Below are 13,233 nucleotides of genomic sequence, written 5' to 3' on the forward strand. Positions count from 1 at the left end.
GAATTCACTTTTCCTTTTCTTTAGCGCTTATAGAGTCCATTTCCCAGCTAAGTGGGCATGTAGGTGCATTCTCACTAGTGGAAAGTGAGCACAAGTGATGTGTCCCATCATCAGCTCTGCAAACATCAATGGTGTGTTTTAATACCCTTCTTCTTTCTGAAGTGTACCATGATGTGCCCATGCCCTGTCTGCGATCATGGGGATGAGAATCCATAAGCGTAAGGGAGAGACAAGACAGAGGGAGAGCCAGCCAAGAATGGCTCCAGGATGAGGCAAGACCATTAGGAACCAAATTTAGATCAGTGATTGTCAGGGACTGGGTGTATTTGGCGGGGAGGAGGAGGGACTGACCACTAAGTCATAGGAGGCAACTATTTGGGGTGGTGGGAATAGTGTTTTGACTGTGATGGTGGTGACACAACATATGTTTGCTAAAATTCATAGAACTAGTCACATAAAAAGTTGTATTTTACTGTATGTAAATTAACCTTTAAAAAAAAAAAAAGAATTACCCCATGGAGAAGAGACCTTCCTTTCTAACCTAGACTGCTCACTTAGGGGCTGTTTTATGAAACAAATACAGTTCTGTGTTGCATAAGCCACTATATTGCACTGACATAGCTGTCAGAGTAGCTTATTCTTTATCTGATGTATTAAAACACATTGGCGGGACCTAAAAATGAATCTTGCCAATTAGGTTATGATCATGGTGACAGCCAAAGTCAGTAGGACGAAGAATGGACTTATTGAACAAATGGTGTTGGAACAACTAACCAGCCATCTGGAAAGAAAAAGTTGTGTCTCTACCTCAAACCAGGATAAACTCCTAATGGATCAAAAATTTAAATGCAACAAACAAAACCATGAAAGTTCTAGGAAAAAAAAATCCACAGAAGAATTCCTTTTTGTCCTTGAAGCAGAAGCAAATTTAACATGACTTAACAATTTGCATGTCATAGGGACACCTGGTGGCTCAGAGGTTGAGCATCTGCCTTTGGCTCAGGGCATGATCCTGAGGTCCTGGGATTGAGTACCTCATTGGGCTCCCCACAGGGAGCCTGCTTCTTCCTCTGCCTGTGTCTCTGCCTCTCTCTGTGTGTTTCTCCTGAATAAATAAATAAAATCTTTAAAAATTTTTTCATGTTTTTCTCATTTTTGTATCCCAAGGCTAGCATATTCATGGAATATTTCACACACACACACACACACACACACACACACACACACACACACAATCTCTGCTCCCATGTATCTCTACACTTTCTAGGCTTGCAGTTATTTTCCTCTTTCTCTCTTGCTTTTAACAAGCCTTGAAATTCTTTCTGCGCAGCCATGGGTTAACCCAGGACCTCACCCCGATGTCCTTCACCAGAAATACTCTTAACGACTGGACGCTCAACCATCAATCTATTCGCCACATGCTTTCTGAGAAATGAGTAACAGAGATTTCTAATGGTGCATAAAAAACAGACAAGATCCTTATGTACTAATGGGAGGTCCAATTTTTGTGGAGAGAGAGAAATAATCTGACTATACAAAAAAAAAAAGTAGAATTGTAATTATGAAAACGCTGTGAAATGAAGCTGTGGGAGAGCCTGAGACTCCATGGGTTCGAGATCAGAAAGGGCTTCCTGCAAAAAGTGATGTTTGAGCTGCAATCAATTGATAGCAAGGATGGGAGGGCTCTGGCCTAGCAGAGAGGGTAAACAGAGAGAGGAAACCAGGTATTCCTGCTTCTTCCTTCACATGCAGCCTTCTTTCCAACAGGAGTTTATTCCCCTCCCTCTAAACTTTCTGAGTTTTGCCTGGTGGCTACATAATGTGGGAAAGGGTATCTTTCCTCTGACCCACTCGTGATCCGCTCCCAGAACATTCCTATGCCTTTGTGTCTAGGTAAGATCTCAGGCAAACCCTCTCTGTCCTCCACTGGCACAGTCCAGAACATTCTAGTTCCCTCCCTCCAAGGGAATGGCATTCCAGCGACCTTTCTCCTCAACAGAAAACCCACTGGGACTTGTAAGTTGATGTGTTATTGTATTATCATATTAACAAACTCCAGGATAAGTGCAATGTGAGCCCCCCCCCCCCCCCCAAAAAAAATACCATTGGGAAATTTTAGGAGGCATAATCTTACTTTTCTTAAAGTAATATTTCTAGTTGCTGGCTTGCAGGGAGCAGTTTATTCTTTAATGCTGACTTGAAAAAAAAAAAAAGGCGGGGGTGGGGGGCAAATTAGTGTGAGCCACTGGCAAAAACACAAACAAAAACCTCCCCAAGCTCCTCCAAGTCCAGAGCTAGCTGCAAAGCAGCCAGTCCTATCTCTGCAAGGACATTTTTTCTCACCCATTTGTGTTGCAAGGGAAAAATATCTTCCAGGAAGCAAACATTTTTAAGATTTCAGCTTTTAAAATGCCCAGTGCTTGTGATAAAGGGTGTTTTCAAGCCTCTTCTTCACCGTAACCTGCCAGCCAACATGGGAAACCATTAGCTCAGGCTGCTACAATTAACTCAGGGCTGCTTCTTGAAAGGCTCACACAATTCCCAGCTACTTATCATGCAAACAACCTGAGGGACTCATTTTCCTTGCAATGCAGTAGGAGGGGTAAATTACTGAGATAAGTAGATTATTGGGAAAAAGTCACACTCAGAGGCCTTACGAGATGATTAAACCCTGGGAAATTCATCCCCCGAAATCCCTGGCCTCTGAGAGCACACATTCATTACTGGCTCTTGGATAATCTACAATGAAGAACCCTCTTTGGAAGCAGTAAATACTTCTATTCCGCTGAGTTTCCATCTAACTTTTCAAACAGTGAGTTCCTTAGTTTTATGGGTGAGATTCACCACAGACCAAGTGAATTAAAGGGGTGAAGTTACCAAACTTGTAAGATTTTTAAAAAAGATTTATTACTTATTTTGGAGAGAGAGAGAAGGGCAGAAGGCAAGGGAAAGAGAAACCCAAGCAGACTCCAAGCTGAGTATGGAGTACCATGTGGGGGCTCAAGGCTCGATCTCACGACCCTGAGAACATGACCTGAGCCAAAACCAATAGTCAGACACTCAACGAACTGAGCCATCCAGGCGCCCCAGACTTGTAAGATATTTAAAAATTTCTAAGAGAGAAGCACAAACACTAAAGCCAATAAAATGATTAACTCTATGAAAATAATGGTCTTACTGACCTCATTGCATTAACTTTGAAAACTCCACATCTGTAGAAACCATTTCATATTTGATTAATGGCCGCGGTCAAGGCCACTGTCACACAGTATCTTCTCTGTAATAAGTACTTCCTTATAGCGTGCAATAATCAATAGTCAAATCAGCAATTATTGGTGAAGTTGATGACTAGCTTGAAGTTAAGTTAAATATAACCACGAGCTGGAGACAGAAAATGAACCATTGTTTTCTGGCAAGAGGGAAAAATCAACAAACCAATAAACCAACTGGGAGCTCTGATAACCAAACTCTGAATAAGACAACTTCGTGGTGGAGGCTGTTAGTATCAAGGCTGACTTTCTGCTGCAGCAGCTGAATTGTGAGCAGCTGGTATAAACAAGCATGACATTTCCCCAAGAAGCGGGGTGGCACCCAAAACCGGGTGGTGCGCCCTGTCCCCCCCCTTGCTCCAGGCGACACTCAAGGAACTGTCAACTCTCTGTTGAGCTTAGAGGAAAATACTTCTTTTTTCCTGCTTCTTTTCAAGATTTTATTTACTTGACAGAGAGAGGGTGACAGAGCACAAGCAGAGGGAGCGGCAGAGTGAGGAGCCTGATGTGGGGCTCGATCCCAGGACCCCGGGATCATGACCTGAGCCTAAGGCAGATGCTTCACCAACTGAGCCACCCAGGTGCCCCTCCAGCTTCTTTTCTTAAGGATGAATATTCGCTGACTCCCAGGAGTTGAGGCTTCTTACAACTGGTCTGACAAAGCAAAGCAACAGGGCAAGTGTGACCTGAGCCAGGGTGGGCAGGCCAGGACCCTGAGGACCAAGGAGGCTGAAGGGGCTGCTGGAGGAAGAGAAGTGGATGACACTTCTTAAACTTTTAAGACACTTTTTAAAGGGAAGATTTGCTTTGTGGGGCACAATACAACCTGCTCCTCTGTCTCCGTATGAAACCTTCAGTAAACTGCAATTTATCAAACTTCTCGAAGCTGTTTTTGTCCATGTGCAATGGGTATGTGCTCGTCTGGAGAGGCACATGTGATATGATGTGCTGGGATTAACCTTGTGGGGATAGGGCTGGGGTACAGGAGGGGGGTCCATGGGGATCTGTTCTCATTCAATTTATAATAGGCTACCCCCAGTCTTCCAGATGAAATACTTTTTAAAAAAGATTTTATTTATTTGACATGAGAGAGAGTGTGCGAGGGCACGTGCAGTGGGGGCACAGGAAGGAACAGAGGCAGAAGGGGAACAGACTCCCCACTGAGCAGGGAGCACAATCCAGAACCCCAAGATCATGACCTGAGCCGAAGGCAAATGCTTCACCAACTGAGCCACCCAGGTGCCCCTCAGATGAAGTACCTGAAGCTTACAGAAGTTACATAACTTGCCCCAAATCTCAATGCTTAAGCCAGGATTCATACCTATAGTCGGATTTTAGAACCCAGAGTCTAAATACTACAGGAGACTTATCCTGGAAGACGGCAGAGAAAATAATTCCAGCTGATATCACAAACTGCTATACTTCATTTATCAGAGTATGGGTTTCCGGATGTAACATAAGTGATATTTTGAAAGAGGAGGAGTCAGCAGGGTTAGTATGGGAAATCCATCACCCGAGCTAGTCAACAGCTGCCTGAAACATTTATCTGCAATAGTGTGACACGATCTTTCACGACAGAACTGAAATTCAAATCAGAATGCAGGGCAAGGAAATAGTATGGGAGAGAGAAAGGAAAAAAAATTTCATTAAAAAAGAACTGGTGGATATATGAATGGAGTGCTGCCTTTAGGAACCACAACGTGTGATACTGACAGTGAGACAGTAATCACATATATGGTGAAAGAGGAAAAAGCACTTTCAATAACCATGTAAAGACACAAAGATATCTTGGCATTGCTTAACATAGGTAGATGGAATGAAAATAGAGTACAGCTACTAAGAATGAGGACAGCTCGAATCCCAGCTCAACCACTTACTAGCTGTGTTGCCTTGGACAAATCACTTAACCTCTCTGTTCTTCTGTTTCTTCATCTGTAAAGTGTAGACATTAAATGTTCCTATGTCATTACATTGTTGTGAGGATTCGATGACTTAATATATTAACATATTTGGAACAGTGCCTGGAACATGATAAGCATCTTATAAGCTTTAGCTGATACTATATTCTTTTATTTTTTAGAAAGATTTTTAAATTTATTTATTTATGACAGACACACAGAGAGAGGCAGAAACACAGGCAGAGGGAGAAGCAGGCTCCCTGTGGGGAGCCAACGCGGGACTCGATCCCAGGACCCCGGGTTCACGACCTGAGTTGAAGGCAGATGCTCAATCACTGAGCCACCAAGGTGCCCCTATCATTATATTCTTAATACAAAATGGTGGGGGGGTACCTAAACCAGTATGGGAACATTTTAGGGGTATTCACAAGAGGCAGTAAATGCACAGGTAGCCCGAAGGATAGATAAGTAGGTCTGGTGGGATATATTGAGCTGTTGGCTCACAGAGGAAGACAGCTGGACTGTTGTGTTAGGAGAGTGAGGAAGGGCACTGAAGGATGTTCCGAGGTTAGAGCACAGGTCCATATGGAGACAGTGGAGTGACAGGAGGCTGGGGCAGAGAGAGGAACTTTTAGAGGCAACACAGCTCCAGCTGTAGCCGTGCAGAGGGAGAGGTGATGAGACCACAGTGTTGCAGAGACCATCACGCAGACTCCCTCGCCTCTTACTGTGATGGCAGGAAAATGGGAGACAAGAGATAACCATGAATGGAGAGTCAGAAACCTCAAGGAATATGGGTGGAGGACTGGAAAGTTTTTAGCTGTTGAAATCACATCTACTGTAGCTAGCTGGCTTAGGCAAAAAAAAAAAAGGGGGGGGGGGATATTGGAGCTTATGGAACCTTCCGGACCACCAGAAAAGCAGATCTGGAGGATACACGATGGCCAGAACCAGAAGAGCCAACCACACAGGACAAGGGTTCCACACCACTCGTGGGACAAGAGGTGTTAGATGCTAGAATCTTCGCGGAGCTCCCTGCAAAGACCACACACTCCTCCTCTGTGCCTATCAGGAGATCTGATCTCCCTGGGTGTCACTAACACCTCCTACTGGTCTCTCCCATCTCTGTGTCTTCTAAGGTAGAAACTGGGCCACATGTGAAGCCTCATCATGAGGAGCTTTTAACTTTCTGACCTGTGTAATTCAGGGAGGAGATATGTAGGAGAGGGCTGACGTGACAGGTGAGGAAGCCGACCCCAGCTCCTGAACAGCAGTGGCAGTGAAGAGGATGGAAAGGAGATGCTGGCACCACATGGCTTGGACTTCCCTGTGGGGAGGGGGGCTGACAGCAGAACAGAGTGCTGGGGAGGGACAGGGGGGAAGAGGGAGAGGGAGCTGGATTTCTATGGTTCTGAGATATTAACATCAGGAGAGAACAAAGACCCTTGACTGAACAAGGTATGATCGGAGGAAATCTATGCTTTAATTAATAAGCTGGTGCTAGAAGCAGTGTTCTAGGAAAAGGGCATTACCTCACAGTGACATGTTATGAGCATCTCTAAAATTCTGGCCCCAGTCCAGATGAATTTCCCTTTGTCTCTGGACTCACCTGAGTTAATTCCTCACCTTCATCCCCATTTATCCAAATGCTCTTTCAGTGAGCCATTCTTCAATGGGCCTGTTTTTTTAATTTCCCTTGCACCACACATACACTGGCAGGAAGTAATCTCTCCCTTTACTTGGAATTCCTGTAACATGTTACCTATATTCGTCTTGCATCACTGATCTCATTTTGCCTCATATTTGAGAGTTACTTAGGGATGGGTCATCTCTCCTTCTTGAGGCAGAGTGAATAATCGTCCAGATTTCTGAGTTCTCAGCTCCTAGTACAATCCCTTGCACTTGAAAATTCTTTGGTGAGTGAAGAACAAATACGTCACATCCACCATACGCTCTTCATTGTACCATGCGATGATTTCCGATTTCTGCAAGGAAAAAGATTGCCAGATACCTCACCGATCTGTTCTGAGGTTCATGCTAACCAAAATGCTTAATCTCTAAAAACGCCCATACTATGGGGCCTTGCCCTACCTATTCTATGGGCTTCCCAATGGATTATAGGATTGCGAATACATCTTTTACATCTTTCATATTCCCTGTCATGCCTATTGTGGTATATACTCAAGGAATACTTGTTGACTCATCTAAGTTTTAGACATTACGTGGGGCATGTGGATGGGCCCTGGAGTTTGTCTGACTAAGGAAGTCTACAAAGATTGCTTTGTATATATCTGGGCAGATGAACAGCAGTTCATTCACAGTAACGGCATTAGGTTAGCTTCACTCTGGAAAAAGCATGGTTTAAGGGAAGACAGAGGATGAGAGGCATTAAGGAGGTGTAGCCCTGCAACAATGAGGAGATCTAGTGAGGCACCATCAGTGAAGAGAGACCCCCACTAATTTCTTGAAGACAGAAGACAAATGGGGTAGGGCTGATGGCCAAATGTGAAGAGGGAGCTGTGGCATAGACATGGGGAAGAGCTGTAACTGATGAGGGCGCCAACCTGCCAAACACCAACCTTGAGAGGCTCCAGAATGACAAGAGAATAAGCAAGACAGTGAGAAACTGAACAAAAATCAGGACTCACTGAAGATCTTTCTGTGGACCCTCCCCCACCTACCAAGTAACAAAACCACCAGGCAGCCCAGTGTTTATACCACATGAAAAGCTGGAGTATTTTCTCTAAAGACATCCAGCAAACTATTTCTGGGGTACCAGAGCTGCTACTGTGGGTGCTGCTGTCCTAGTATGCTATGGCATATGGAAGGTGGGGGTGAAGCCCATCATTCAACCAGATCCATCCATTTATATAAGGCCTCCCATCAGCCTTTCCACTTCCAGATTCATATGTATGAGCTCATCCCCAAGATTCATCAAGTATATAAGCAAAGTCCATAGCATGACATAGAAAACACAGTCAAACAAATAAAGGAACTGACCCTAGAGGATACAGAAACAATTCTGATGAGAATTAAAAAAAAATCCAGAGCATGACCCCCTACCAAAAAAATCTAGTTAGTATTCTGGAAGAGATTTGGAAAAAAATATTGTACCCATAAAAACAAGGACAAAATCCAATAAAAAAAGGAACAATCAAGAATAAGAAAGAGTTTTAGAAATTAAAAGACCCACAATCAGACAAATTGCTTTGACATTTCAAAAACGGCAACAATAAGAGACCCTAAAATCTTCTAGAGTGACAAAAAAATGGGACAATGAAAAGATAAATAAGAACAGGTTGCAAACAAAGGAACTAGAATCATATTTGTGTGAACTTCTCAGTAGCAGCACTGAATATTACTAGAAAGTAAAGCAAGTTCTGAAGGAAAAGAATTTGCAATTTAGAATTCTACACCCTGTCAAACTACCAACTAAGCATGAGGATGTAATAAAGAATCTTCACACACGAGAATTCATTAGGCATACCACTCTTGCCCCCTTTTGCCCTTTTGCAGAAAATTGAGGATACTGTTCAACAAAATGAAGGTTAAAATTTTTCAGGAAAAGGAAGACATGAGAACAGAGAAATGGTATAAGCACACAGGTTAACAACAAATAGAAACACCAGGATGATAAACAACAAACATAAGAATAAATACATAAATAAGAACAAATACATAAGATACATAAGATACATAAGAACCTTGAGAGATTATCTAATTTTTCCATGTGGAAATCAGTATTGTTAGGCATTCTAAAGAGATGTTCATATATTGGGGAAAAAAAACAAGTGCATTGAAAACTGAACAAAAGAAAAAAGGAAATTATCAACATCTGGAAAATCAAAAAATTACATAAGATGGAAAATACAACAGTGACATACCACTTGATTCAGCAATAAGCAATTGAATCATAATACTAACCGGATTGGAAAGGGAAGTCTGAGGACTAGAGGATTTAGGTTTCCTGGAAAAAAAAAAAAGGAGATTTAGCTCAAAAAAACTTCAAGACAAAAATAAAGACAAAAAAATGTCAGGAAAAAAAGAGAGGCAACCGGAAACTCCAGGATATGTAAATGGCAGTATAAACTCTCTTTTGGTATATGGGCAAAGCAATTTAGAACAAGCAAATTTTAGAACAGAAAATTGGGGGCTTCCACAAGAATGGAATGGTTTCAAAATAACAGAATGAGTTGGAAGGTGGAAGATATCAAGTTTAGGGTGAAAAAGAACATGTTTCTTTTCCCAATAAGAAAAAGGGCAAACAAAACAAAACAGCCAAGAAACAAAAATCGTAGTTTTTTTTTTAGCAAACAAAGATGTGGCATGGTTTTACTTACTTACTTACTTATTATTTATTTAAAAAATATATTAGTTTATTTGAGAGAGAGAGAAAGAGAGTGAATGAGCATGCTCAAGAGCAGGGAGCCAGATGCAGGCTCAACCCCAGGACCCCAGGATCATGACCTGAGCCAAAGGCAGATGTTTAACTGACTGAGCCATGAGCCACCCAGGTGCCCTGTGGCATGGTTTTAAAGCAGTGATGGAATGCAAGAAAAGAAAATAGATTTCATCAGGGATTATGATTTAGGATTATAGAGAAGGAAATATAATCAGCCACAGTGCACATCTTGTTTTTGCAGTGTGTAATATTCATATTGATATAATAACATGAAAGCTATTTATTGGCTTCTAACATTGGAATCAACCTAAAACCACAGTACAGAAATCTTAATTGTGGTCAAAAGGGAATGGAAGCATTATCAACAGCTGATAGAAATGAAGGGTAGAGAGATGAGAAATGAAGTGGCAGAGAGGTGAGGCAAACGTCCTGTGATCAAGGTAACAGGAAATAGAGATTTAAGTATATTGCTTACAGTTACAGTAGTAATATACAGAGGAATAAAAGCAGGGATGTTGGAAAAAGAAGAGAGGTGAATGTGTAGAGTTTGAGTAAAACTCTATATATCAGATCAGGAAATCAGTAAGTAATGTCCAAACTTGAGAAATTAAAAGTGCTTGTGCATAAAAATATCATTCCAGAATAGGCAATCACCAGAAGGAGGAAGAGCGAAAGAGGACTCAAGAGTGATTGATTCTGGGTTGGGACAGGGGATGAGGAGGGCCAGGGCAGGGGACCAGTTGATTTTTTTTTTTTTTTTTTAACTGTGTCCCTGCATTATTTAATTCTTTTAAAAGTAAATATTTACTTTGGAACCTGCACATTTTGGCTCATGGCCGCTAAGAAATTAACCTCTGACACGTACTATTGGGATATACTTATTTCTCCTAGCATTGTTCCTGTCTTGGGTTGTCCAGACCTAGGCCAGCAGTACGCAAGTCCCAGGGGGAGCGGTACCCAGATGGCATCCCACAGGGCATGATGTAAAGGATGTAGGAAGTATAAACTGTGGGTTACCAGTCATCTTAGGGAATTTCTGGTGACAAGTCATTACAAAGAGGAAGATCTCCCCCAGGCTTACTGCCGGAATAACCCTGGGTCTTACCAGCTTCCATGCTCCTGCTGGACAGAATAAGTAAAATGTCTTATATTTTCCTTTTGAAAGCAGTAGGAACAGCTCAAGGATTTGCACAGCAGAATGAAAGAGGGGCTGTCACGGAGTTCCTTAGGACTCACAGCTTGAAAGGAAAGAGGAGGCCCACAGGGGGCCTGTGGGCCAAGCCCAGCAGGGGAGACAGAGCACTTCCCCAGCCCAGGGGGTGGGACCACAGCTCTTAAAGCCACAGATCTCCTCTGTAGGCACAGAGACCCTCGCAGCAGGAATCCATTCACACCAGTCACCCTTGGAGACTGCTATTTATGCTAAAGAAATTTATCCCACTCCATTGTATGTTTCTTGTCCAGAGTTCCCTTGGATCCCTTGTTTACGGCCTTCGTCCTATATTGTGAGCAGGGGAATGGACAGGCCATTTAGGAGGGCAGGGTGGCTAATGATGGGTCTGTTAGCTCTGCAGTCAGCCTTTCCTTTGTGAGCCAAACCCAATTTGGGTGCATTTGCTTAAAAAAAAAAAAAAAAAAAAAAAAGAAAAAAGAAAAAAAATAAAGAAAAAAAGAAAAAGAAAAAGAGAAAGAAAGCAAGCAAAAACCTCATTTGAGGTTGAAGAAATGTTAGCTGTTCTGTTACTGGAAAAAAAAAAAAAAAAGACACACAAAAAGCAACCCACCACTGGAAGAAACCAAAAACTTTGTAATATTTCTAATCTACTCCTTTGGTTGAAATACACATGAATCCAATTATTTCAGGTGTAGGTGCAAATATTGCAGCTGTAGTTCCTACTCATTGGGAGGATCTTAAAACACAGGGGGCCTTTTCATCACTGGAGGGATGCTAATTTTTATCTTGCAAAAAGTAAGGGGAAGCCCCAACTGAAATGTTTCCTTTTGAGGCAGAACTTAAACGTAAGCTACGCTTTCATGAATTCTGTGAGCCAAATCCTTATAAATCCTTTGAGTTGACAGATCAATTATTCCTTCTAACAGCTAATGAACTAATAACCCTTGGAAATTTTTCCTTCCCTGGGTTTAAAATGGGGGGAAAAACTTTAGGAGGGAGGAAAAATAATCACTGGAAGACTACATAGCAATAAAAACAATGAAATTCATTATAGCTTTTCCAAGGAAGCTATGTTTTGTTCGAGGGCTGTGAGCTTTAAATTAAAACCATGTCCTGTAACCTTGCATTTTATAAAACATCATAAATATTCGAATCTCCTATTGTGTTCTGTCCAGTGAAAGGAATGAGAAAGGAAAGGGGAGAAGGAGAAAGAGAAGGGCTCAGGGGACGGAGAGCAACAAGAAGGCACTCTTTGGGGATGCCTGGGTGGCTCAGCGGCTGAGCATCTGCCTTCAGCTCAGGGTGTGATCCCAAAGTCCTGGGATCGAGTCCCACATTGGGCTCCCTGTGTGGAGCCTGCTTCTCTCCCTGGCCTGTGTCTCTGCCTCTCTCTCTCTCTCTCTCTCTGTGTGTCTCTCATGAATAAATAAATTTTAAAAAACCTTAAAAGGTGCTCTCTGGGGTTGACTCTCTGGGAACCACAGAGATGGGAAGGATGGGCATGTGCAGGATAGAGAGTGGGTAGGGGAGACTTTTACTCCATGGTGCCCTAGGCTGGGATCCTAAAGAGAAAAAAGCTGATTGTACTGAGCCTTGTGGATGGAAGGAGGGTTGGGAGAGGTGGAATCCTGCAGAGAAGAGAGGTTGGGCATTCTCGGGATTAGACACAGAGGGGACTGAGGGTTAGAGCAGGTGACCGGATTTAATTGCAAACTATAGAGTGTGGGGCCTTCCAGTGACTGGCGGGGAGCACTGTGCTCCCTCCTTCCTGCAATGCAGTTCTTGGAAGTGAAAGATGAAGTGTTCAAGTGAGTGAGGCTCAGTCTTTGTTCTACAATAGTGGCAACTCTGGAGGATGGTACCCAGAGAGTGCTGTGTACACCCCCAGGGACACCACACAGCTGTCCGCTTGGAGCTCCTGGCACGCAGTGGACATGGTTTGGAGAACAGGGAATTGAACGAGTCAGAAGGCCTGAGTGGCAATCACAGCTTCGTTTGCTCTAACGGTCAAATGGGGATAATTATAATTGTCAGCAGGAAAGAGAATGAAGTAACACCGATAGATGAGAAATCACGTGTCTGGCTTTATCACGGCCCCAAGACCCAACTGAGTGACCTAAGGTCAAGTCAAGGCTGGCTTCATGGGCATGTGACCCGAACAGTGGCACAGGTTTAATGCCTGGTTTAATGCTCTGCTGTAGCCCTCTGGACATTTTTAATAAATTCTGAATGAGAAGCCCTGTATTTTCACTTCTCACTGGGTCCCACGAATTACGTAAATCATCTTGGATAAAGCTGCCTGGTTCAGTGACAGGAGCCAAAGAAGATGTCCATCTGTGGCAAACCACTCCCAGTAGAGACACACTCTGGGTTTGCAGCTGCTCAGCATCTGAATCTACTTCTTATATTTGAGAAATTCTTTGCTACCTGAGTTTTTATAGGAGGCAGGGGTGAAAGGGCCAAATGTTGGTATATCCCCTGCCTCCCCGC

At 43.0% G+C, this 13,233-nt stretch overlaps 1 protein-coding gene across 7 annotated transcripts in view; it reads right to left on the reverse strand.

The window, feature by feature from the left end:
- Positions 1-13,233, reverse strand: part of STX8 (syntaxin 8) — a 261,363-nt gene that overhangs the window by 46,834 nt on the left and 201,296 nt on the right. For 4 of the 7 annotated variants that reach the window (XM_038536861.1, XM_038536865.1, XM_038536867.1 and 1 more), the window contains one exon: positions 9,092-9,134. The exons of 1 other annotated variant lie outside the window; for it this stretch is intronic. In XM_038536861.1, coding sequence (XP_038392789.1) covers positions 9,092-9,134 — 43 coding nt within the window. Of the gene's footprint in view, positions 1-4,600; positions 7,153-9,091; positions 9,135-13,233 lie in introns of those variants that run through there. 2 more of the 7 variants (XM_038536862.1, XM_038536864.1) reach the window with 2 other exon arrangements.

This window comes from Canis lupus, chromosome 5, assembly GCF_011100685.1.
Source record: "Canis lupus familiaris isolate Mischka breed German Shepherd chromosome 5, alternate assembly UU_Cfam_GSD_1.0, whole genome shotgun sequence".
NCBI lineage: Eukaryota > Metazoa > Chordata > Mammalia > Carnivora > Canidae > Canis > Canis lupus.